This window comes from Triturus cristatus, chromosome 7 (assembly GCF_964204655.1).
Source record: "Triturus cristatus chromosome 7, aTriCri1.1, whole genome shotgun sequence".
NCBI lineage: Eukaryota > Metazoa > Chordata > Amphibia > Caudata > Salamandridae > Triturus > Triturus cristatus.
The window spans coordinates 985,331,853-985,359,100 of record NC_140590.1 but is presented as its reverse complement, the minus strand read 5'-3'; the positions used below and the strand labels follow the sequence as shown (position 1 = coordinate 985,359,100).

Below are 27,248 nucleotides of genomic sequence, written 5' to 3'. Positions count from 1 at the left end.
TCATAGCCCAGTTGTTAACTGTTTACATTACCACTCCAAAAACCCAAATCTTTGTCATCCCAAAGCATGGAGTGATTGCATCAATTAAAGTCAGAACCAGCTCCCAAACACTTGCCGATTAACTACTATAGCACATTTTCACTTAATTCAGGCAAGCAGGCTTCCTGGCAGAAAGCTTTTCACACACTAGACAATTGATGAAGCTTCCGCTGATAACAATCTAAATTAGCCGTCCCAGGACGGCTGCCTGTTTTTAGGTCTCGCCTGAGCCAGCGCTTTAGCGCTGCTCTGGCGAGAGCTAAAGAAAGCGAGATTTGGAAGTGCAAACAGGCCGCCAACTACAGTGCATGTGCGCCGGGCGCGCGCACCATTTGACTGCCTGCTGATCACTTTCGCGGCGGCTTTGATGTTCTCAGTGAGCCGCGCGGCCACTGAGAACATCAAAACTGCCGCGAAAGTGATCACCATTTGCCACCCCCTCCCTTATCCCACTTCCTGCTTGTGCTTCTGAGAGTTGAAGAAACTGCAGTAAGTGGAAGCTACAGAGAGTATTCAGGCACTGAGATCCGGGTTATTTATGTTTCCGCTGCTGCCTTCATGACTCCTGAGAGAGGGGGTTGAGAGGACAGTGCATAGTGCAAGGGGTAGTAGAGGCAAGCCATGGATCACAGACGTTGCCACTGGTTAACAGTCGTCAAAGTCAAGCGTTTTCAGCTGAATGAGTGTTTAAGTCTTACCAGTAAGTTTCATTACTTTAAGCCTATGTCTTCCTCTGTCCTGTCCTCCGTCTAGTTTCAGCCTTGAAAGCTGGGTGTCTCTGGGAATGGTTAAGTTCATTCTGGCTTTAAAAATTTGGCTGGACTGTGCCCAGGGTCCAACTTGGTGGTGATGTGATTATCACACTGGACGTCGAATGCCTTTTGTTTATAGCCTCCCTCCTCCACTCCCCAGGGTGTGAGCTTCCCAGCGTGTGGTGTCTTTGCACTGGCATGTGAAGTTGCCTCCCTCTGAAGAGTGCCTAGCTGACGTCAGCCTCACGAGGGAGGGTACAGAGAAGACTACAAAGGGCACCTTCACTTATGGTGCTGGTATGGCATTTTCTAATATTTAACCACGTGTGAGGAAGGGTACAGCTGTCTTTGTTTAATGGAACACCCAATGTAAAGATTACCTTGGACTTACGGTCCCGAGAAGAACCTGCACACACTAATATTGTGTTATCTAGGACTGGTGCTATGAAATGGATCGTCTTACTCCACAAAGTTCACCAGTGGCCTCTGAAAATAACAGCGCACAGGCCCAGAAGGCCGCAGAAAGGTTGCATCTTCACCCTGGGCCTCCTCGGCGTGGCGTGTCATAGTTCACAGCTCCTTACTATTCTGTGTGGATGTTGCATGTGCTGGTTAAGAGTTTCGTCTGAAGCTGAGTTTTCATATTTTATCCAATAAACGGTCCGCACATGCAAGTACATTCAGGTGGCCCTAGATTAGAGCTCACTAGAACAGGCTGCTATTTTTTCAGAGTTTTTTTTCTTTGTAAGTACTTAAAAAGCGTTCCCTTATGCCAGGTAAACTTTCATATTTTCAGGAAAAAGCCAAAATGAAAATTTCGCAGATGCTAAAACGTAGGCTTGCCTCAAGGAGTAAAAGAATACGCATGATGGCTGAGTCACTGGGGACAATAGCAAACTGAGTTCTGCAACTTATAGTGGGATGCTTTTGCCATGCCTTCCATGCCTCCCAGCATTCAAGGAAATTAATTCTCCTTCAGTCAATGTCTACCTCTACACCTCTCTCTACACATCTCTCTCTCTCTCTACACACCTGTCTCAATCTCTACACACCTGTCTCTCTCTCTCTCTCTACACACCTCTCTCTCTACACACCTCTCTCTCTCTACACACCTCGCGCTCTCTCTCTCTCTCTCTCTCTCTCTCTACACACCTCTCTCCCTCTCTACACACCTCGCTCTCTCTACACACCTCTCTCTACACCTCTCTCTCTACACCCCTCTCTCTCTACACCCCTCTCTCTCTACACCCCTCTCTCTCTACACCCCTCTCTCTCTACACCCCCCTCTCTCTCTCTACACCCCTCTCTCTCCACACCTCTCTCTCTCCACACCTCTCTCTCTCCACACCTCTCTCTCCACACCTCTCTCTCTCTCCACACCTCTCTCTCTCCACACCTCTCTCTCTCTCCACACCTCTCTCTCTCCACACCTCTCTCTCTCCACACCTCTCTCTCTCTACACACCCCTCTCTCTCTCTCTACACACCCCTCTCCCTCTCTCTACACCCCTCTCTCTCTCTACAACTCTCTCTCTCTCCACACCTCTCTCCACACCTCTCTCTCTCTCTCCACACCCCTCTCTCTCTCTCTCTCTCTCTACACACCTCTCTCTCTCTCTACACACCCCTCTCTCGCTCTACACACCCCTCTCTCTCTACCCCTCTCTCTCTCTACACCCCTCTCTCTCTCTACACCTCTCTCTCTCTCCACACCTCTCTCTCTCTCCACACCTCTCTCTCTCTCCACACCTCTCTCTCTCTCCACACCTCTCTCTCTCCACAACTCTCTCTCTCTCTCTCTCTCCACACCTCTCTCTCTCTCCACACCTCTCTCTCTCTCTCTCTCCACACCCCTCTCTCTCTCTCTCTCCACACCTCTCTCTCTCTCTCTCCACACCCCTCTCTCTCTCTCTCCACACCCCTCTCTCTCTCTCTCTCTCTCCACACCCCTCTCTCTCTCTCTCTCCACACCTCTCTCTCTCTCTCTCTCCACACCTCTCTCTCTCTTTCCACCTCTCTCTCTCTCCACACCTCTCTCTGTCTACCTCTAAGTGGCAGCCGGAGCCTAATCGCACTGCTTGTCCTTTACAAATAAATAAAAAGGATTGGCATAGACAATAGGTCTCGCCTTTGGTGCCTTATAAGTGTTTAACCATGCAACAGTTAATGTTGTTGCACAAAGGATATTGTGCTGCCTATCTAAATACTTATAAGGTCCCAAAAGCGAGACCTATTGGCTATGCCAATGCTTGTTTCAAAAGGAAAGCAAACATTTTGAATTGCATTCACAAGTGAAGCTGGGGAATGCGGGACCCCCTTCTTGGGACTCCAGCCCCCCCTGGGGGTCGCGCCCCACAGATTGAAGACCTCTGAGATAGGTGGATACGACTCCCTTTGTCCTTGGCTGGTAGAGTTTCTTTGATGAAAATGTTTGTTCTGCCCGCCTGCATTTTTTATTTCTCAATATTCCTATAGTGGTCCCTAAGCAGCTGTTCCCTGAACAGCTGTTCCCTGAACTCCGCTCTCTAATGATTAAATTAGCATGGGCTGGAAAGTCCCTCAGGGTTGCCTTGGACACCCTCATGCTCCCATATACCTCTGGCGGACTTAATGCCCCAAATTTTGAATTGTACTACAGGGCCGCTCAGGCCTCCCATGCCAATAGCTGGGTGCATGGGCCTCACGATCTGCCTCATCTCCATATTGAAAGGGTTGCTGCTGCCCTGTACTCTTTGCCTCATTTTCTAACACAGACCCCTACACGACGTATTGGTATATTGGACTCGATTAATTCCGTAGTACATGCGTGGAATGCATTATTGAGAATGTATGATGGGGCGCAATTATATTCACCAAGAATGCCTGTTGGATGGTGCCAGTGGTTCGCACTTACAGGAACATTTGGTTATTCCCCTTTGACAGCTCTGCTGAGCGCTCAGTCCCCGTGTAAGATTAATTCCAAGTTGTACGCCTTAGCCCTGGATACGAGGACTTCCTCCCTCAGCACGGTTAGGCAAGCCTGGCAATCAGACGTAGGCGTCCCCATTACTGACGACATATGGTTCTATTGTTGCGAGGTCACCCGTAAGATATCCATTAATGGCCATCACCGCCTCGCCTATTTTAAATTTTTGAATAGAGTTTACTTTTCCCCTTTACGTCTCTTTAGGTATGGCTTGCAGGACACTGTGGTCAACCCACTTGTGAATTTGTCTCTGAGGGAGGGCAGGTTCCATCGCCCTGGAAAAGGGCGATGGTGATCCCCCTCCTCAAGAAGCCTGGGCTGGACTCGGAGGTATTGGCCAATTACAGGCCGATCTCCCTCCTTCCGGCGCTGGCCAAGATCACGGAGAAGCATGTGCACGGCGTTCTTTCCAGCTTTCTTGAGTCCAGTGATCTGCTACACCCTTCACAGTCCGGTTTCCGTCCTAATTTAAGTACGGAGACGGCACTGTTGGAGGTGTCTGAGATCATTAGGGAGACGCTGGACTCTGGAGGTCGCGCTATGCTTGTCGTGCTCGATCTCTCGGCGGCCTTTGACACCGTCCCCCATGAGATGCTTCTCGCCAGACTTTATGACATCGATCTGAGGGGGGACGGTGTTGGATTGGTTTTCATCTTTCCTGGAGGGCCGCCGACAAACGGTCTGGGCCTCTCCGAGCTCCGCCGAGATGCCGCCATTGGGAGTCGGTGTTCCGCAGGGATCTGTGTTGAGCCCGACTCTCTTTAACATCTTTATGACACCTCTGGCGGCACTGGTGGAGTCTTTTGGGGCACAGATCGTTTCCTACGCCGATGACACGCAGCTGCTTTTCGCGTGTGGGAAGGATCAGGCTTTTGATGGGGAGAACATCCGGGGCTGCTTGGAGTCGGTCTTTAGCTGGTTCCAGTCGAATGGCCTTAAGGCCAATTCAGATAAATCGGAGGTGTTGTTTTTTGGCTGCTCCCTCGACCCTGATTGGCGGGCCTGGTGGCCGCCGGATATGTGTCCCCCTGCCCTGGCTTCGCTGGTGGCAAAGAATTTGGGTGTCAAGATGGATAATAGCCTGACACTGGTGTCACATGTTCGTGGTCTAACGGGCACTTGCTTCGGGCTACTCAAGATGCTCCGGAGGTTTTTGCCTCTGCTCTCGGAAGAGCACAGAAAGATCACTGTACAGGCCTTGGTTGGTTCCAGATTGGACTATGCTAATGTCCTGTACAGTGGTCTCCCGGACTATCTTGTTCAGCGGCTGCAGGCTGTGCAGAACGCTGCAGCTCGCGCTATTTTTGGCCTCCATAGGCGAGTTGGAGCCTCCGGTTTGTTGCAGTCGCTTCATTGGCTGCCCATCCGGAAGCGGATCATGTTTAAAGTTCTGACACTGGCGCATAAAGCGCTTTTTGGCGTGGGCGCGAAATACCTCCAATGCAGGCTCGCCTTCTACCGCCCTGCCAGATCCTTGCGATCCGAATCTCTGTTCTTGGCTGTGGTTCCTCGAATTAGGAAGGCACGCTCTGGAGGGCGCTCCTTTAGTCTGATGGCCCCTCAGTTGTGGAACACCCTCCCTTTGGCCCTACGGCCCTCTATTAATCTGCTTCACTTTAGGAAGAGCCTGTAGACCTGGCTTTTTAACCTTTAGTATTTCTGCTGTTCTTTTTTCAGTTGTTCGCTGTTTGGTGTTATGTTTTTTATTCTGAGCTGCCTCGATAAAGCGCCGGGACACTCCTTTGGAGTAGCCGTGCGCTATAAAAATAAATGTATGACATAACATAACATAACTGATAATTGTGAGAGATGTCATACACCACACGCTGGTTTATTTCATCAAGCGTGGCACTGTCCACAAGTACAACATTATTGGGATTCCATTTTCCAGAAGCTGAATGATATCCTTGAGTTGTCCCTTTCTCCGGATCCCCTACTAGCGCTCTTGGGATACACTAAAACCCTTAAGAAAGATGTACGTAGATTGGTGGCAATGGTTCTCCTTCTCGCCAAGCGTCGGCTGGCAATGCGCTGGATGATGGGTTGTGTACCTACGGTGGCAGAGTGGGAGCGTGACATGGTTTACTGTAACACCCAATCTGATGTATAGAATGAAATGCTCCTTCCTTGTAATCATCCAAAGAGTTTTTGGGGCATGTTTGCTCAATATCATGCCGCTCATCAAACTGAGGCTGACACCTCAGAAGATCAGAATACGATTGTGTGAAGCGATTGTTCCACCAATGTCTTAAAGTGAATCTACTGGATGATTGTATTTTCTTGTCACATCCTCTGGCTCATCAGCAACCTTCATCGTGGCCTTGTACCCGACTGATTATTCCATTGTTGGTTTATCATGCCCTTACTGGTCCTTCTGATAGTCCCCCCTTGACAATCCTTTAAATGTTATCACGTATTGTATTGATTTTGTCAACCCTATATTTGCATTTGCTTTCTGTGACCCATATCGTTGTTACATCATTTGTTTTCTTTTACTCTTGGTTTTTTATTTTTGAGTATGTTGTTTTCTTTTTCTGTATTTTTGAAAAATGCAATAAAATTACATTAAAAAAAAAAAAGTAATCGAACAATAAAGATGAATTCCAACAAGCAAATCAGTAATACTGTTCAGAATTAGAATGTTATAAAAATACCAGTACATGCTCACTGTTATCCTCATTCAATGTAAGTTAACTATTTTTGACAGCGCTCTAAGGTCTGCCACTTTACATCAATATCTTTTTTAAACAATTTTTATTGAGAGACAAAGATCTGCATTTGAATCGGGCACATTTGGCAAATCATTTACATTACAGTCCATGGGGCAAATCAGCAACGAGGTGATATAAAATTATCGCCACTTTTGCATCCGTTTTCGGGCGAAAGGCGATAATTTTATCGCCTAATTAGCAAGGTCACACTATCGCGTGAAACCTTGCATTAGCGCCCGGATTCTTAACGCCCAGCTTTGCATTTCTAATGAGATGCAAAGTGGGTGTTCCTGACCTGACATGACTGGAGAAATGTCGCTTTAGCGGCAAGAAAAGTAGTGATAACCCCTGTTATCGCTGCTTTCCTTACGCCTGCTTCAGGACTGACTTAGCCATGATATCCTATGGAAGGTGGATATCATGGCTAAGTATGTGAGGCCCTATCATCAAGCTAACGCCAAACTTCGTGAGATTATCGCTGGATAATCTCACGTTTGGCAGTTAACGCTAGGATTGTTATCAATTCAATTCAATTTATAATCTTTATTCGGTTCTTAAAAAGACACCATAAAAGCACAAATACAATGTAAATATGCGCAAGTTAAAAAACACAGCAAATGATAGTCAAGTTAAAAGAGCAAAAATATAAATATTTAAAATTTCTGTACTCAAGTAGAGGGCCAGGGGATTTATAAAATTTTGAATGTTCAGATCACGTTTAGGGTCCAATATCTCTGGTATTCCTCAGTCTGGTTGCAATTCGAATAAAGTTTATCGTGCAAAACAGGGTGTAAGCGTCCTCCGCTTCCTGTAAGAATCTCAGAGCCAATTTTGCATGTTTGAATTTTAGCTCTTTCAGGATTCCCACCAGGAACCTGCGTCTTGGCATTGTATAAAAAGGACACAGTAAAACAAAATGAAGGGTATCCTGCGGAGATCTAAGATCGCAGCCGCAGGTACCCTTCTCCTCTATTGTGTGGGTGAACCCAGATGGCACTGCAAGGATATGGTGTAACATGTTAAATCTGAAGCGGGTCATGAGGTAGCGATCCTGGGCATTGTACATGACCCTCAGATAGGGTTCCATCCCTTGCTTCGCAGTGAGGTCGTTGTACAAATGATTAGTGGCTTTGTGCTTCTCCTTTTCAGCCCTTGACGTTTTCAGATGTGTAAGAAAAAGTTTTTTAACCAGGGTCTTACTCTCCCGGGGCAGAGAGTGTGGGGCTAAAAAGTATTGTGGGCAGCCAATCTCTGTTAACGACTTCTTGACAAATTTCAGCCAGGGGATTTCGTGTCCTTTGTCTCTTTTGAGGCAGTCCTCGATAATCTGTCTCGTAAGGGCCGCCTCAGGGTTGGTCCATACTTTCACCCATGCCAGGAGGGGTTTGGATTTGATTTTATCCTCTAAAAATGGTTCTCCTACCTCTTCATGTATGATGTGGGCCGAAACGCTCTGTGGGACTTTTAATATTCTTCGTAAGAATTTATTTTCTTCAGTCTGGAGCGGCTGTACTTTTTTGCCCAAAAAGCCCCACACTAATGCCCCGTAGCTTACTTTCGCACAACAAATGGATCTGTATAAGGTCATAATTTGTTCGGGGGACCATTTCCCTAATCTTTGCCCATACCCCATGATTGCCCCAACTGCACTTGCCAGTTTGGTAGAGTGCTTCTCAATCAGGGGTTTGAACGATAAGGCGTGATCAAATAGCACCCCCAAGTACGTAAAAGACTTGACCTGATCTATTTTGTGTGACCCGATGTTGTAGGTGAAAGTTCCTTTTGTGGATTTCCCCGATGACATAATGTAGGATTTTTCTAGATTTGTTGCCAGGTCCAGTTTCTCCATAAATTTGACAAACCCATCAATTAATTTTTGCAGTCCCAATGGTGTTCTAGAGAGCAGGACCGCGTCATCGGCGTAGAGTAGTACGGGCACTGCTCGATGACCAATTTGGGGTGAGTCAACTTTGAGCTTGAGGAGGTCCTTTTCCAAAGCGTTAATATAAATAGAGAAAAGGAAGGGCGCAAGGATGCATCCCTGTCTGACTCCACTATTACAGGTGAAGGGATCGGTCTTATTGCCTTCCTGACTGTACCTTACACTTGCAGAGATGTTCCGATGTAGGTTTTGTAGAGTGTCGACTAGGGATTGGTCCACACCTAGCTAGGATTGTTATCACTTTTGAGATAAGCGTTGCTAATAGCACGCTATCTCAGCGATAAAAATCCACGTTAGCCGGCAATAATTATCCTAGCGCTAAGTGCGCTTAGCGATAATTATCGCCGGTTGTTGCTGATATGCCCCCATATTATTAGTACAGAGGCTAACATATTTTTCACAATTGGTCAACAAGATATGCATTATATTACCGCTGTATTTAGTTATAAAATTGTTATATCTCCTCTTCCAAATCTCGGTCTACTGCTGGGGGAGTACATATATTACCTATATAGGTATTCCATTTACCCCACAACCTTTCCCATTTTTTGGGACATCCTCTGTGGACGTATGTAGCTTTTTCTGCCACCATAGTCATATCCATGTCTCTGCAACAGTCTTCCAGAGTTGGGGCCTGCACCGCACCCCATTTCTGAGCTACATGTCGCTTAGCTTTATCATCCCCAGTGTTGCCCAGGCTTGCCCAGCATGGTTTAGATCTGTTGGTTCCCACACATTCAAGAGACGGCGTTTGGGTTCAGGTGGCACCGGGCAGGTGCTGACCTCCGTGATTGTATTCATTATTACATCAATATCTTTGACTATGAGGTTCTCCTTCAGGCCCTCACTCCTAGGCTTCAGGGTGGGATTAGCCACAGCTTTTGAGGACTTGTTCTAACATTTTTAATCCAGCATTTGCCTGAATGAAAATGTTAGCCTCCAATTCTCTAGTTGGTTTCCTTAAAGCCATTTTAGGGCTCTCTACCCTCGTTAGTTCTCTTCAACCTGCACACTGCACCTCTGGGAACGCCCCAAGCCGATCTCACCGTGATAGTTCAACGAGGTTCAGATATATATGTTTGGGAAAATTCAATTTGCAAATGAAAAACAAAAACACACATCTCATTTTCAGGGCTTTTAAAAATTCTAAGCAGGATGGCCAAGCACAACCTCAAGCTCAACCATAATCAGAGCCACTCAAGGACTAAACACCGTTCATTGACTAATCCACAAGCGTAACAGGTTGAGTTTCATCAGCAGTGTCGCGCCCAAGCAGGAGATGAATCATGCAGCTTTCTTGGTCCCACAATTTGTAACACCTTGCTATTGGAGCTTCTTCAGACCACCTCATACCCGAGGTTCCATAAGCTACAGAAAACCTATTCGTTTTGTAATGCAATTTCTCTCCGTTTCACTTTAGTTTGCATCTTTTTTGTTTTGTACCTCTCATCGTAGCACAATGCCACAGGGTGATAGTAGAGCTTTATATGTGAATAAATACATTTCAAAAAGTAAATAAACAGCCATTATTTTCTTTCTAACTGTTCAGGAACGTTGATCACATATATCAACTGTAGGCCAAGCCAAGTAAATTAGATTGATTGCTCTAGTAATCTGTTCAATAACCCTATATAAGACATGGACGCAACAAACTATCTCCTGTTCCTCTTGCGAACATGTGCTGCACCCCAGTGACAGTACAGAGACTATGATTCATCCCTATAGTATGGAAATGATGTGATCAGTTCAAGACTGTCCCTCTCAATGAATATCCTCAGAACCACCAGTAGACATATCAACTGAGCACAAACTCTAGCAGCAGAGAAGACCTACATTGATATTCTCGGCTCTTCTGCATCATATAGAAAGCTCTATATCGAAATCATCCAACCTGACTAGCCAACAAACTAAAGATGTCATGTGAGTTCATAAAACAACAGTCAAAATAATATAACGAAATGTTCTCACCTATGCGACAAACAAAATACTAAGCGATTAGATTCTTCTTTTAACATACCTAGTCCATGGAATAGGTTCACCTTATTCTTTTTCCTGAAATCAGATCTCTTTTTTGCATACAAAACATGTTCATTTATAATAATTATCTGGACAGTTTCTGGAGTCATTCCTCGTAAGTGAGCCAACTACATGGTCACTATCAAAAAACAGCCTCACAAAGCACTTGACAGCTTTAAACAACAAAGTATGATGCGCACCAGAAGCACATATATTAGCAAACACAATCTTTCTCTACCGCTGATGGCTATGTGTGTGTATTTAGATAGCATTTCTGTTGCTTACATGTTCTTAGGCCTATAAGTAATTTAATCACAATCTAATTCACTGAGATACCCTCACTCTAGATGCTATCAACATTAAATAACATAGAAAAATATGATTTACCTTTCTTAGATTTTGCACCAATTTTCAGTTTTGAAGGCCATTTTATGTCGGTGTTGGTTTCATCCATGACCTGTACAAAATGATGCAAATAAATGTTCATATCCAATTGTTTCTGATGTGGGATTATTTTTTTTTAAGTATGCATTTAAATGAGTTTAGTATTGGTTATAAATTAGTGTACCTAGGAAGTGTAATAATTTTACTTTAGTATAATAAAAAAATAAAGTTACCCAAAGAGTCATTCCATTCCAATTAATCTTTAAGCTTTTTCCCATTTTATCAAGCTCTGGCCATCCTTGCGCCTTGTGGTAGGAATGGAACGTGGCTGTTTAATACAGACCTTTTTGTGTCAACACTGCACATGGACACATACATCGTTACATTAGGCATACCCCTTCCATATATGTTTGCATGCATTCACCAGTTGCCTTTAGTTCAATATAGAAGTCACTCAGTGAGTGTTTACTTAGAGGCAAGACAGGTTTGGCAGGAGAATCTTTAATGGGAATAACCTATGCATAATAAAGGTATCACCATGAAGGTAATTATATTTAGGGCACCCAGTTTTATGGCATTTATGTTTTGTGCCATTTCCATCTGCATTTATCCATATTCATTTTTTTGCAAATTTTATCTGTATTTATCCATATTTATTTAGGGTTTTGTGGAAAGATTAAGCTAAAATTAGTATATTTCCACATTTATTTGACCAATAAATAAACACTCATGCTTGAATGTCTGCCAGGTTTAAATGCTCTGAACACCTGCAGAACATAAATCAGTGCACTTATTTGAAAATATGCAAATTTCAGTATCCACCTTGGGCATATCTACTGCTGTTAAAGCCTCTTTACTAAAATTCCTTTCTTTTTTAACCCCCTTATCTATCAATCCACACATCTATTGGCCTGGCAGTCATGGCAGAAAGTATTGAGAATTACTCCAAAAGCAACCCAATTTCCGTTTTTATCCACATTTAAAAATAAATACAGACATGTCTGTATTTATCTGTAAAAATCAGTAAAAACGGAAAACAGGGAGCCTTAATTATATTGTATTCTTTGGTCCTTGCATTTTCATATCCTTAACTTATGTGCACATTTCATGGCAGATGATAGAGAAGGCAGTATAGGCCACTCAGGCCTAGGTGAAACGGTTCCATAAAACGTCTTGGTTAAATTTAGCATTGCAATGACGGTAAGCCTTAACTGCATACTGATGTCGAAAACCATGTGGGGATTGACCTGTTTGGTAAATAAATCCCGTAGTGAACCAGGCAAAGAAACATGAACACAATTCTCTCTTTTACAGGCAACCAGTGGAATAGCACCAAAACTGGAGAGATGTGAAAGCTGTGTTGGACACCGCTAGCTAACCTCACTGCAAAATGTCGGACCAGTTGTATTTCTTGATAAAAAATGCAGATAATCCTAAATAACAAAATGACAGTAGTCCAGATGTGAATATACAAAAGCATTTATGATTGTAATTGTTTGGACAAATTGAATCGCTAAAGCACTCTCTTAAGACAGTGTTATTGCAATAAACAAGCCTTAACCACCACCGACAATTGTTCAGTTAAGGTTAGCACACCATCAATCTTGGTGTACTGGTTGCTTTACCACTGGGACCAAAGAATGAGGGCAATGTAGGCTAGAGGGCTAGACTTTGCCTAGGACTGCTGCTTCTGGTTTGAAATGGACCCAGGATCTCAGTTTTGGATATTGCTTAAGATAGTGAAGAGAACTAGTCAGCTGTACAGATTAGAAGGCACTGTGATGTCACCCTTCTTATAGCTAGCGATTGTTTGGGTGTCGTTTGCATAAAGAAAACATTTTAGGCCAAAAGACTCACTCAAATGGGCGAAAGGGGTTAAGTACAAATTAAAAAGAAGTCATCAAAGAATGGAACCTTGAGGGACATGACAGGAACCTTGCCTATGAGAAGATTTAAAAGGGAACAATCTTACTTGAAAGCATCTGTTGGGTAAAAAAATCCATGAGCCAGCAAAATGAGAGCCGAAGGTGCATCTGAATCCACTAATAGTCTACAGTTTACCGAAACTGACACAATAGTGAGTTCGGTACTATGGCCTGTTCAAAGCCTATCTAAGCAGCATGCAAAATGTTATAGGTGCCAACAAAACTGGAGAGTTTATGAAACACTGCCCTTTCTAGGACTTTACTCGGAGAAAGTAGTTAAGAAACTGATCTGTAGTTGGAAAAACAATGTTGTTTTATGTGGTTGGGGGACTATATGGTTGTGATACAGCTGTCTTAGACCTCTGGATAGTGTATTCTGATGGAAGCGTCTTCGACATGTCTCTTAGTTTACGGCTGACATACTAGCCAGGCAAGAGGAAGAATTCTGAGGTCTGTGATAAAAGAAGTGCGACAGCAAATGTCATATAGCTAGGGTTACTGTGAAATTTCAAAGTAGTAGCAATAAGTTTATTGTTTTCAATGAACTGAAATCATTTCAAAATATTGAAGAAGCAAAATGTCTAGTAACGTCAACAATTACGTTTCATACAAATTAATAAACTAGAAAGTAATAAAACAAAAATTCTAAAATTTAGATTTAGCAAAACAGAGACCGTCAACAGAATACAGCCAAGATGCAATAAAATCAAGACAAGTGTATAAGATAATTGTAAAAGTTTTTTTCTAACTATTTGAAGAAATTTTGCAGATAAGGAAAAGTTCTGAAATGCTCTTTGTATTGAGCCAATGTCTTAGTGCATCATTACAACATGTGATTTTGTTCGCATGAATGATCAGTTTAATATAGATTTGCTGCTCTAGCTTGATTGCAGGACTTCAATGTAGATTAGAAGGTTAAGTTATGATTCATATTTGTAATCACAAAGCCTACATCTTGGATTTGTGAATGGTTCAGCAGAGCAAGGTGATCTGAATAATTTTCTGGGAAAAAGCATGAAACGATTTGGAGTATTTTTTCTAGGACTGATTTATGTACTTTTTTACAATAAATAACATTAGACATGCGGGGATTTGTAGAATTCCATGATAAAACTTGTAACTCTATTTTTGGTCATCTGAGTGGTATTTGCTGCTTGGCTTAACATTATAGTTTGTGTCCTAACCTCCATTATAAGAGCTAGTCTAGTTGGTTTGTTTCTCCAGATGGTGTCTATTTCAAGAACTTGGATCTTGTCTGATAAATTCCTCGATAATGGATCGTTGGTATAATTTCTGTCCTCTATAATTAAACTGATAACTTGTTTCAAACTGCCTTCTTTTGAATTGGTGACAAGATGACAGTACTTCAAGAAGTCAGCTTTGTGTGTTAAATCCTGCCTCAAACTCCAGGCGTAGCTGTGCTCCTGGACCTGATGTACACCCTGGCAGACTGAAGAGCTTTCCAAAGGTCTTACATTGCATCAGATCCAAAGTGGATGCAAACCAACCCGGGAATCCTTGATGACCCATCATCAACGCAGGCAGATGTTGGGCTCTTGTAAACTCTAGGAACATGTCACAGTATCCCTAGACACATGTGATGATATAGCTGCAGATTGTCCCCCGCACTCAGAAGCAGGGCATACATGCCATGTGTTATGGACCCTTATTGCCTAACATTTTAAACAGAATTAAAATGGATTTGGTGTCGTAGCTACAACAAGACAAAGCTTCAGTTAGCAAATGTTCGATAAAATATACATACCTTCTGAAAGAATTCTTCACCACAGAGGCCGCTTTCATCTGAGAGATTTAAAAGAAAGAAGAACCTTAAACTGTATGGAACATGTTTACTTGCAATGACACAGAAGACAACTGATAATTCGTGAGACGCTCATGAAAGGTTTATCTTGCTCCTGGACTATGATCACAACATGTGTGTTAAATCGGACGGATGATATACGAGTGTGCAAATCAAATAAACATGAATGCATTAAAAGGGGGAGAGCTGCTGACTTAATTGGTCTGTTCTCTGTCATAGTTTTGGGCAGACTGGTGTCTTAAATACTGAGAAGCCAGAGAAACGATACTTTACTACTTTAGGCAGTGGTAGATGGGTGCTTGACCCTTGAACTTCAAAGGAATGTGCTGTGTCTAACAGGTAATGAAGCAGCATTTGATGACATCTCTAAAGTAATTACAGAGTTCAACAGAACACAACACATGAGCATACCGTAAAGTGAACTAACAATACAACAAAAACATAACAGAACACAATGCAACAAATCAGTTAAACATGAACATAAAACAGCACACAACCATAACATAGTGCAACACTGCAGCACAAAACCACAGCAGCACAAAAAACATCACCGCCTCAATAACATGCATTGCACCGAATATGCAAAAATATTCTTGCTACACATTTTCACCTCCTCTAAACAGTTTTCATAACAGTGGGAAAATGTGTAAAGGCTTCTTTACTTGCTAGAAACCTCATAAAGATTAGAGTAGCCGTATCTTCATAATAACATGAATGATCGAGGTACCCCTTCTCAATGTCAGACTTGTCACCGAAAGCCGGCATTGAGGATCTCCTAATAATAACAATAACAATAAGAATGACAATAATATTCATCATCATCATCTTCGTCCTTATAATCATAATCCTATTTACCCTTATTTGAAACACAGTAACATTCACATTATAAAAAAGCACTACCCAGTTATAAAACGTATATAAAACAACAAAGAAAAATAACCCAATTTACAAAAAATAAAAATCAACCTTGAGCGAGTCCAACATTTTCAAAATCGAGTGTATTCTGGCACATGAAAACTCTACATCATTGAATGGAGGGCTAAAAATTGACCGCTGGGTAAAATGAACAAGGCTACCTTTACAAATGGTGTCATAGCCAACATAAGACACCCATACCATAGGGGTAACTGCCTTAATGTCTATGTACCAAAGAAACAATTCCCTTCACTTCCACCAGGGGTCAATCCCAGGCTGAATTTCACTAATTTGTCGTGCGATTATTGATCTGGAAGGCAACATACATCCTAAGTGTTTTTATTCAAAAAACATAAAAAAAAAGTATTTCTTTGTATGGTTTAGATTTCGAATAGATTATATCTTTAGGCCAGTGAGCCTCAAACTTTGGGGTGTGCCCTCTACACATTCGTAGGTGAGCTGGTTTAGTGCCACATCAAGGATGACGAGCCAGATCCATAGAAAAAGAAGCATTGGCAAACCCAACAGGTCAGGAGTTGTCAGATAATTTTTGGCTTTGCCATTAAGTATTTTGCTTTGGTATGATTTTTGCAAACATTATTGTAGGTGAAGCTGCTGGGTATTGCCAATCTGAAAAAAATGGCTAAAAGCAAAAACAGTTGCCGTAGAACTCCCTGGCACTGAAGGGAACTACTTTGTGTGTGTATGTTCTCCATGTGGAAGGACACAATGCTGTCACCCACTGTAAAGTTAGACAATGACTGAAGTTGACTGGCGCACTACACCATAATGTATGCTATAATGGGCAGAAGAACAACGTGAATGACGCAATAAGAGTCACTGGATGGAGAGGGCTGGCTGAAAGCCCCTATAAATAAGTATATTATACACATAATTTTAGTAACATCAAAAGGTCTTGGCTCACTCCAGCCTGTAGGAGCCCCTTGATTGATGCATTGCAGACTATGTCTATAAAAACAGAGATTAGTTAACGAGGTATCCAACAAACTTCACACCTGGTTGCCAGATAAAGTTTGCAAACATGTGAATCAATGCAGTATTGCACCTCGTTACTTTTCAATAAGATACGTGTTAAAGGTCCCTGGAAAAAGGATTTAAAGGGCAAAAGTCAGTGATGAGGTCAGAAGAACAAGAGAAATAGCAGATACGCTGCATATTAGAAAATACAAAAAGGCACAGTGCAATTGGTTACGCCACCTAATATAAATACTCAACTTAATGGTGGTGATTTTATCAATGACCGAAAAATTAAATCTTATAACAGTTCAATATTATGCAACCCAAATCACATTCAGATAACTGCAAAAATTGCATAGTTAATTGAACTATCCCACAGAATCAGAGCTGGTGATCTGCAGGTTCTACAAGCATTTCTACATGAACTGCATGAACCTACTGACATAGCAAAGTATAATTTGAACCGGGGACCTACCTATGGTATAACTATCCTAACAATTGCATGCAAAAACACAGATGTGTGTGATTAGTCTAAACTTAACATCTGGATTTACTCGAAAATCCATAGGAAGTACAGATCAGTGAAGTGTCAGAGGAGGACTGAGGCCAAGCCATTGTTGATGTTTTCAAGGTGTGTTTTGAAAGGTTTCCTTGATGACTCTGGAAAGCGTATACCCCTGCACTGAGTTCATATGGCAAGCTCTATAGATTTTTTACCTCCACCTCAGCACAAACAATTATCATCTGTGTGAGCTGAAGGCTTTGCAGTGACATGAAACATGAGCATGACTCTGTGGTCTAGAGGGGCACCTTAAGTGTGCTTTCCTTATCCAGCATGTCTATTGTTAATTATCTGGGCTGTGAAGGACTACCAGTGGTGACAGTGATAAGAATATAGAAGCAATGACATGCATTTTTACTTTTCTCTGCCAGGGAGAGCTGCACACTGGCCTTTCGCGATTTGCTCAAATTGTTCTGCCAGTCACCTGCAATCGTGATCTGTTTCCATCCATTTGGACAGGGCCACTGGGAATATGCGATTGTGCGGTCACCACTTTTTTTGCATAAGCATAGATTTGCCACATTTGCCACATAATTCATCATCTGCTTCAAAATCTGCAGATTTTAGCAAAAACAAATTCTAGCTCAAATGGTTCAAAAGTTGCTAAAAACGCAGTGACACATGTTGCTGCATAGTGGAAGGCCCTATGTAAAGGTTGACTCGTCACCTTTTTGCTGCTTATTGCAATATTTGGGTGGTAAACTGGTACTAATGAGGTGCAACCAATGCTCAGACAGTGTTAGTAAGTGAATAAATGACAAAATAAGGAAGTAATACTATCACAAAATGTGCCGCATTACCCTGCATAATTTTCCTTTTCACGCTGATAATTGACACAATGTGCCACATCATTTGGCCTTCCCCTATCTCATAATTCCAGTGGCTCTGCATTTGGACATGATTTTGCATGTGTTTGCATTACTTATGTGTGTGGAGGATGTATGTGGAGTGCAAGTGACATGTGGTGATGGCCACACTGGAATCCATTTGGTTTTCCCACATTACTGTTTTACCTAAGATGGAGTGTGGAGAGTGCACCAAACAGCAGATGTGAATTGGAGGGCTCCAGGACATTCCAGGGGCCTTTTGTTGTGGATCAGGCTTTTGAGTGTAAAGGAAAAGTGACAAAAGCCCCCTTTAAACCATCCCTAGTGAGTATCACCAGCCAATACCAGCACCATTGTTTACTGGTAGGGCTACCCCCCCCCCACACAGGTAGTTAATTGCCTCTTTCTCTTATGTGCCCTTGTTTTGTGTTTCTCTTGAAAGGAGACTGCAATTTCCCCCTTCCAGCTAACGCCTGACAACAAAGACCATGCCTGGACCAGTCAGAGTGGAATAAGCGAAAGGCAGGAACTGTCCACAACCAGTTTAAGAGCTGACTGTTGGAATACACAACTACTGTCTGCAGCTCTGGTTTGCCTAGAGGCCACTATCATAATACAGGGTCTCCACAGCAATGATAGCCAAGAACCTCTGTGCTCCATGGTTGGGGGCTCCAGCTAACTTACCTGGCTAGGTTTGAGACCAGGAACCTAAACCTAAGGACTTCAACCTATACTGAGTGGATTCAGCTTCAAGTGAGAGAGCATTGGAGATACCATTTAATGGGACCAATGCAGATCAGAAGGACATGAGCCGTGAAGGAAATGAGGTGAGGCGAACCAAAACTGTGTGATTTTCATAGCTTTGCAAGAGGGAGGCCTGAGAGCCCAAAGGTTTTCCTCAGCATGGACTGGATTGTGTACTCCAGTGAACAGAGGGTGCCGTAGAGCTTGGCTCTACCCAAGATCTACTAAAGAAGTTTAAAATCAAGAATCACAAGGGTGCTAGAAAAATCTGGGCTGTAGCTCATAGTCTCCCGGCGAAAAGGACCAGTGTCAGAGAAAATCCTATGTTGCCAAAGAGGCCTGAGACAGATATTGAGTACTTACTATCCAGGAGTGGGTTTTGTAATGTGGCCATAGGAGCATCCTAAGTTGCAAGATCCACTGAATCACAAGCACTACACATTGAGATGTATCCCCCACATCCGCTACTGATGCTGCCTATGCTGGCCTGGATAAGCGAGTAAAAGTGTCATAGACGAGGACCACAAACAAATCATTGAGGTCTGGACAAGGGTACTGCCATCCTAGCTGCCCTGCTGACCAAAAAACATTGCAGGGGCTGCACGCACCAACAAAATATTGAAACAGACAATAGGTATTGTGCTAATGGTGGAGATACCATTAGGGGAAGAAGCGCATTCAAGAGGAGAGGGAGTGATCTGGATACCCAAGACATTTTTCAAGATGTTTTTGCACGAAGCGTACCACAGAAGTTTGGTCCACATGATTTGTGTAGATACTAATAGTGTTATGAAAATAGACAGTATAATTGTTAGCTTCTGAAATGTTATGCACAATATTGTGTTGTGTGTGAATTTGTAAGTTACTTACTCTCTTTAAGACTATGTACTCATTGGAACTTGGATTATTGTGTTGTATTAAGAGGCTTATTGAGTTCTGTGTCTCTAACCCAGAACCATCTACCTGAGTAAGCCTTGAGCTGCTCATCTTCATTACGATTGTGGATCAAGTGCTAAATGGGGGTACTTGGTGTTCTGTTTTTGGCTCAGTAGTAAAGTTAAGCTCCAGGACACCAAACATAAAAGGCTCAGATTGTCACTGTGTGAATCCAGGAACCCCTAGTTGCCCTGGGACTCCTGAAAAAGTTCCCATCAAAGGCAGACATCTAAAGTCCACTGGGAACTGGGTCCAGCCTCAAGTTGTGGTTGAGTTCTACCACAACTTCAACCTATGGGAGAGGAAAATGGTTCAAATGATTCCTTAATCATTGGGACCAGCAATAGACAACAGGAACATACCCTTACTTCTGCAATGAGAGAAATACTCTGTACTTCTCTCACAATAGAAACAGACAGTTATGGACTCCTCATGGAGTAAAGGATAGTATTGGGTAGTTGGGACTGTGTAGGGTCACTACACATAGAGACCAAGAGCTACAAAGTCCTCAAGGCTTTCATGTGGCACAAATCCTCAAGAAAGCCTATCAGCAAGCTTTAGTCAGCTGTGCCTTGCCTTTTGTCCTTGTTGGTGATGGACCCATTCTTCTTGAATTGCTGCACAGTTCAACTTCCACTTCTTCAAAGTTAGGTCAGAACGGCAGGGTCACTCTTACAGTCCTAGCCCTGTTCCTGGCTTCGAGGAGATCAGTCCTGCACCTTGCAAATGTCTGTCTGAACTGGTGCACAGAGCTCCTTCTAGAAGATTGGAAAATGCATAACTATTGGCTGGACGAAGCCAGTATTTATCATGCTTCAGCAGCACTGGCAGGAAGTAATGGCCAACAAACTCTTATATGCTTTCTTAAAATATTTGCTTCTCATTCTCTCTATGGACAGTGCATCTTCTCATGCTTTCTTGAAAGCCAAAGGAGAAGCTGGCAAGGTGACTTGGTGGCAAAGCAACACAGAATATCACAATACAAAATAGTGCAAAAGAGTAGGTGGGGAGCTCAAGCTGTGCTAAAGGTCATAAACATCATTGAGACTATCCTGATATTCTCTGAGATCCTGAAAGATCACCATGTGCAGTTCAGGGCAACGCTGGAGTGCTGGCCAAGTGTTGCCTCCCGCTACACAAAAAGAAGCGCTCTTTCGATGAGAACTCCATCAACTTCTTTGTCTATGTATTTTCGAGAGATGGGCTAAGGGTGGGCCCCAAGAAAGTGGAGGCAATACGGAAAGCAGATCCTCCTCGAAATACTACAGACGTGAGAGGCTTGTGAGGATGGTGATCAACTGTGGCCGTTTCATTCCAACTTCAGCTGTCTGAACCATTGAGGTCTCTGACAAAAGCGAACACTGTCTGGAGATGGACGGACGACACTAACAAAGCATTTCACCAGGTGAAAAACACACTGCTGGCAGATGCCACAATGGCATACTTCGACCTGAGGAGCAAGATAGAACTTTTGGTAGATGCCAGGCCTGTTGGGTTGGCGGGCTCTCCTCCTTCAGGAGAAAGGTGCAGAGATCATGGCTTCCCATCGCGAATGGCAGGAGAGCTCTGTCGGAAACGTGATCCACTGAGTTCGAAAGGGAGGCGTTGGTGATAAGATGGGAATGTCTCCAATTCCGGCTATACATATGTGGCCATCAGTTCCATATCGTCATGGACCCCAAGCCACTCGTCCCGCTTTTGCTGGGACCTACTGCCATGCACCCCCGCATCAAGCGATAGGCTGCACAGCTGCAACCCTACTTAATTAACATTGTGTCTTATCTGCTGGGGTGGTGTTGTGGGTTAAAGAGGTCACTCATCTGCCACGTACACTCTCTGATCACTCTCCTGTGCTGGTAAAGTTGCTTTTCCCTAGAGCGGGTGGGGTAGAACGACCTTGGCGCTTTCCAGACATGGCCTTGAGGAACTCTGCATTTGCCAATGAATTAGGGGAAGCGATCATTGAATACTTCACGATCAACGTTGGTTCGATGAACTCTAAGGCTACCCTGTGGGAGGCCTTTAAGGCCTATGCAAGGGGGGTATGTATTTCAAAGAACGCTAGTGTACTTAAGCGTTTGCGCTGCATGCTTGCACAGATAGAGGAACAACTCATGGAGTTTGATCGTGGTGCAACCAGCATTAATCCCTCCACCTTGAGCAGGCGGGCAGCACTTCTGGCAGACTTCGGTGAAGCAGCAGAGTGTGAGGCACATTTTTTGGGTAAATACGCCATCGCCCAGCGGTATGGGGAAGGTGAAAGGCCTGGTAGAACATTGGCTAGATTGATGAAACAAACTCATTGGCCTACCTATATATCGGAATTGAGTAGGGATGGAGGTGTGCGGATCACAGGGAATGTGGGTGTCTTGAGGGAGGTTCTTAAGTAATATATAACATTATACACTTCCAAAACAACTGTCCCCTCTTCGGAGTCCTCGAAATATGGGGACTACCTTGACGAGGTTTCATTAGTCTGGATGGATAAAGCCCACCAGGAATTCCTTGCAGAGCCCTTTTCGGAGGACGAGGTAACAGATGCCATTAATGCGTTGGATGGATCTAAAGCGCCCGGGTTGGACGGAATCATGGTCTGTTTCTATAAGAAGGATAGGAGTCTTCTGGTACCTCATCATATAGATATGTATCAGGAAGCCATCGAAGTCGGAAGGCTTCCACCCACTCTGAGAGAAGGAGTTATAATTTTATTGCCCAAACCTGGTAAGGATGCTCTGACATGTAGTTCATATAGCCCCCTGTCACTATTAAACTTTGATAATAAAATCTTGGCCAAGGTGCTGGCTACCAGACTCGTTGATAGTGGAGAAGCTGATTTCACCTTGGAAATCTAGGTTTATCCCCATAAATCCACGGCCCTCAATACTCGTACGCTGTTTGCCACATTGAATAGGATCTCCCCGACAGTCCCCGCTGCCGCAGTCCTCCTGGACGTGGAGAAAGCGTTTGATTTGCTTGAATTGCCCTTTTTATATGCAACAACGGCGAGTCTGGATGTACCGGTGCGATTTCTCATGGTGGTCCGATTGCTGTACACATTGCCTATGGCGTGTATTCGCCTGAATGGCACATTGACTAAACCATTTCCACTCACGCGGGGAACGTGACAGGGCTGTCCCTTGTCCCCATTATTATTTGTGATTGCCCTTGACCCACTGGTGCGGCACTTACTGGAAAGGCATAGTCACAGAGGATTGCAGTTTAACACTGGGCCTTTGTTGCCAACACTCTATGCTGATGATATTATTCTTTATGTGTGGCCCCCAGATGATAACTTAACACCGTTGCTCCGGGAGGTAACAAGGTATGGCGCTAAGTTGGGTCTCCATATAAACTGGAAGAGATCAGAGGTGCTCCAGTTGAAGGAGGCAGCCTGTACAAGAACGGTAGACTATCCATTGAATTGGTGCGATGACTCTGTGAAGTATTTGGGTGTCCACATTCATAGAGACAGGGATCGTATTTTACTGTTGAATTATGGCCCAGTTGTCGAGAAATTGGAACGCAATATAGACCATTGGGTGCAACTGCCCTTGTCAATGGTTGGGAGGATTGCCATAATTAAAATGGTGGTGCTGCTGCAGTTTCTGTACCTCTTTCTAAACATTCCAATACCACTATATAATAGCTTTTTTTCTAACCTTGGCACATTGTTACTACGACTAGTGTGTAGTGGTAAACAGGCTCGTATTGGCTGGGACACCTTGGTACTTCCGTATGAGAGGGGAGGATTTGGCATACCGAATCTGCATATATAGTTTTTGGTGGCACAGGTGAGTTTCACGCGACACTGGTACTGTGAAGATAGACGGATTCCATATTATAGGCCTGAGGCCGATTTAGTACTGCCGTCCCAGCTTAACACTCTATTGCCACGGGGGTTTCCCTGAAACCCGCAAGACATCCAGACAGTGTCCACGACTAGCTGGGCATGGCACAAGTTGCAATGTGTAACTTGGACTTGGGTGTTATACTCTCCCGCGTTGGCATTTGCTGAAAATAGCTGGGATCCCAATTTTGCAGGAGGCTTTAGTGAAACGCACCTTGGCCAAATTTCAAATGTTCACATTTGGCGACTTGTTCCCTGAAGGGCACATCTTTTTGCGTACTGACGAACCTCGTCTTCACACTGCCACTACAATGGACCACTTTGTGCTGCTGAGAATACAGTGGGCACTGCGCGCCACTATAGATAGTTATCCTTTGGAACCTCCCGACTTTACCATTTTAACTGGGGTTATTAAGAGTGAGGACAGAAGCCACTCAGTGGCGTGGATGTGCAGAGATGGGTTGGCATTGCTTCCGAGTCATGATGCGGGTGTGCGGGCGGCATGGGGGCGAGACCTTGGCTACTCCTTGACGGATGTACAGTGGGGTCGGTGATGTTCACAAACATGCCGTGTGTCCCCTAACCATCGGCATAAGCTGCTTCACTTTAAGTTTCTGTGGAGGATAAATGACCCCATGTAGAATGCATCGTATGGACCCGTCTCGCCCGCACGCTTGCCCGCGGTGTCATTCACAGGAAGCCGACTTTGCACACATGACGTGGACATGCATTAGAATAGAGAACTACTGGAGATCCATTTTTGGGGAGCTCTCTAGGATGGTGGAGCCCGAGATTGCACCATCACCACTTCTGGCATTGTTGGGTTATGTTCACGAGCTCCCAAAGTCCAAGCGCCGTTTTGCTGCCATAGCGCACCTTTTTGCAAAGCGTGAAATAGCCCTTGAATTGGGCATGCAGACAGAGTCCTACACTTAATGCATGGCTGCATAGCATAACCTATTGTCACACCACTAGCGATACGTACGCACAGTTGCAGCCACTGGCCTCCCGACCTGTGGATATATGGCAACCGCTCCAATCCTATTTATTGGCAGCATGTGTTGATGTCGACCCCCCCCTCTCAGGTACACCCGGACTTACAGGGCCTGCTGTTGTGTGACACACTTCAGAATTATGAGTTTTCTTGGTTCCCTCAACCTCAACACACTATTGTTTGTTGCCATACATAAACTGTTAGTGTGCCAACTATACCTGCCGCTGCTTTGTAATGGTTAAGCCAACATTCAATGTACTGCTGTGTCTGCTATAGTACTATGTTTCAACCTGTACTGCTCCACGGTATCGTACTGCTTCTCTATGTTTTTTCTTATGTTTTTGTAATTTTGAAAAATGAATAAACAAAGTTTTTTTTTAAACATTGTGTCTTACCCTGGTGTGAACAACCCCGCTGACTATCTGTCTTGCCATCCTCAGGAACAGCCAGGTGATGGTCATGGGGAGGAAGATTCAGGGGCAGAAGTGTTTGTGCAAATAGTCGTGCATGAAGTGTGCTGCTGAGCACTGTCACTCAAGGAAATCACGAAAGCGAACAGGTTGGACGTGAGTCTATCCAAGGCCAAGGAGGAGCTAGCCCAGAAACAATGGAAGAACTTCCAAGAAGGGGCCAAATCGTTGGCTCCAAGTGAACAGACAACAATGACTCTGCTTTGGAGAGTCAGAGAGGAAGGAAGCAGGACATGGCAACATTCCTTAACACAGCCACTAAAGGCAGACATTGATGCTCCACCCTATGTCTGGAGGTGGAAACAGTGTCATCAGAGTGAAAAGAGGGATATCTGATCAAGATCCCCAAGAAATGTGACATAAGTAAACTGTGTAAATTACAGATGGATAACTCTTCTATCAAACTCAATTAAAGTGTTCAACAGAGTCATCCTGGACAGAATGAAGGAGCATATCGACGCTCAAAGACAGATCCTGCACAGACCAGATTGCAACACTGTGCATCATCATTGAGAAGTTTATAGATTGGAACTCCCCGCTCTATGTCAACCTCATCAGCTATGAGAAGGCATTCAACAGCATAGACAGAGTGACCCCTTGGAAACACCTCTGCCACTCTGGTGTGCCAGATAAACTTGTAAGAATCATCAGGAACTCTTACGAGGGAATGACTTGCAAGATTGTCCATTGAGGACAACTCATGGAAGCCTTCAAAGTGAGAACCGGAGTCCTCCAGGGTTTTTTGCTTTCACCTTTTACTTTCTGCTGGCCATAGACTGGATCATGAAGACATCCACTGCAAGGAAAATAAATGGGATCCAGTGGACAACTTGGACACAGCTCGACGACCTGGACTTTGCAGACAACCTAGCCCTACTCTCCAAAACCCTTCAAGAGAACACCGACAAAGTGGCAGCCACATCAGCACAACATAGCCTCAACATCCACAGTGGAAAAACCAAGATCCTGAAGCCTAACATGGCTAGCACAACTGCAGTTACTCTTGCAGGTGATGCACTGGAAGAGGTTGAGGCCTTCACCTACCTGGGCAGTGTCATAAGCAAGTAGGGTGGAACAGACTACGATGTTAAGGCAAGAATCAGCAAATCAAGGGCTTCCTTCATTCAGCTAAAGAAGATCTGGGGCTTCAAGTACCTAATGATGCAAACCACCAATGTAAAATCCGTCCTTTTGTATGGAGCAGAAACTTAGAGAACAACAGTGACCACCACCAAAGTCCAGACATTCATCAACACCTTCTAAGTAAAATCGCCAAATCCACTGGCCAAACACCATCAGCAACAACAGACTTTCCAACTCGCTGCTCATGAAGAAATCAGGAAAAGACAGGGACTGGCTAGGTCACACCCTCCACAAGCCCGCATCAAACACCACCAGAGAAGCTCTCACCTGGAACCCTCAAGGAAAAGAGGAAGGCCAAGGTCCACATGGCATTGAGGCCTCAAGGCTGACTGCAAGGAGATGGGTTACACCTGGAGTCAGACTGAAAGAAAAGCACAAAACAGAGATGGCTGTAGAGTCCTGGCTGATGGCCGATACCCCACGAGGGGTAGTAAGCATAAGTAAGTATAAGGCTGCTTGTACCACATGTGGGGAAAGGCAGTTGTTGGGAGCAGGGCATGGGTGCAGCATTATATGCCACAGTACAAGCTCATCTATCAGTTGTGTTTGCTGGTGTAATAACTGGTATGTGCAAGCGCCCATACTTTTAAGAGATGCATGTTAGATCACAGAGGCCATTTTCAAATAAGCTGCATGTCTTTATTAAAATTGGAACTGCATGCAACTTCATGAAATCTTATGGGATAAGGTGTGATACTTTGTTGGCCAATTTGAGTTGGGCCCATATTATTGGGTTTTATAGAAGTCACATTACCAATTTCTTTGTTGCAGCGTGTGCTTGGATGCTGTCTTTTTGCTTGATTAAGAATCTCAAAAACGATAAAACAAAGCCTTTGCAGGCTCCTCATGTTCCCCCACAGTGCCTAACTGGGGGCTGTCTCGTGAGCTACAATGAGACAGACTCCTTGACCAATCACTGCAAAATGTACACATGCGCAATACTGAGGTGACTGGTCCACTGGGTGAAAGGCAGTATTCAAGCACTGGCTGAAAGAGGCGGACCCAAGCAGGTCAATGATCGAAGTGGGCTGACAGTAAAACCCTACTCACTCTTGGTATATTATTTATGATGACTAAGGGCCTGATGTTTGGCGCTGTTGTGCTGGATCTCCGCCGGCGCAGCTGCGCCAAAACCGCACAAGGACTGCCTGCTGTATCACAAGTTGAACTTGTTTACGGCAGATGGTCCTTCGCCTTTCCCGTGGTGATGCCTGGAAAACAGGCACTTCAATGGGAACGGCAAAAATCTTTGAGCACGGCATGGACGGTAATGTCCA

General features: G+C 44.1%; 1 protein-coding gene across 1 annotated transcript in view; it reads right to left on the bottom strand.

Annotated features, from left to right (window-relative positions):
- The window catches only part of LOC146810960 (protein bicaudal C homolog 1-A-like), a 273,354-nt gene that overhangs the window by 199,133 nt on the left and 46,973 nt on the right, over positions 1-27,248 (bottom strand). The window contains exons 2-3 of the mRNA XM_085618020.1: positions 14,499-14,536; positions 10,812-10,881 (exon numbers count right to left, since the gene is read on the bottom strand). Coding sequence (XP_085474146.1) covers positions 10,812-10,881; positions 14,499-14,536 — 108 coding nt within the window. The remainder of the gene's footprint in view (positions 1-10,811; positions 10,882-14,498; positions 14,537-27,248) is intronic.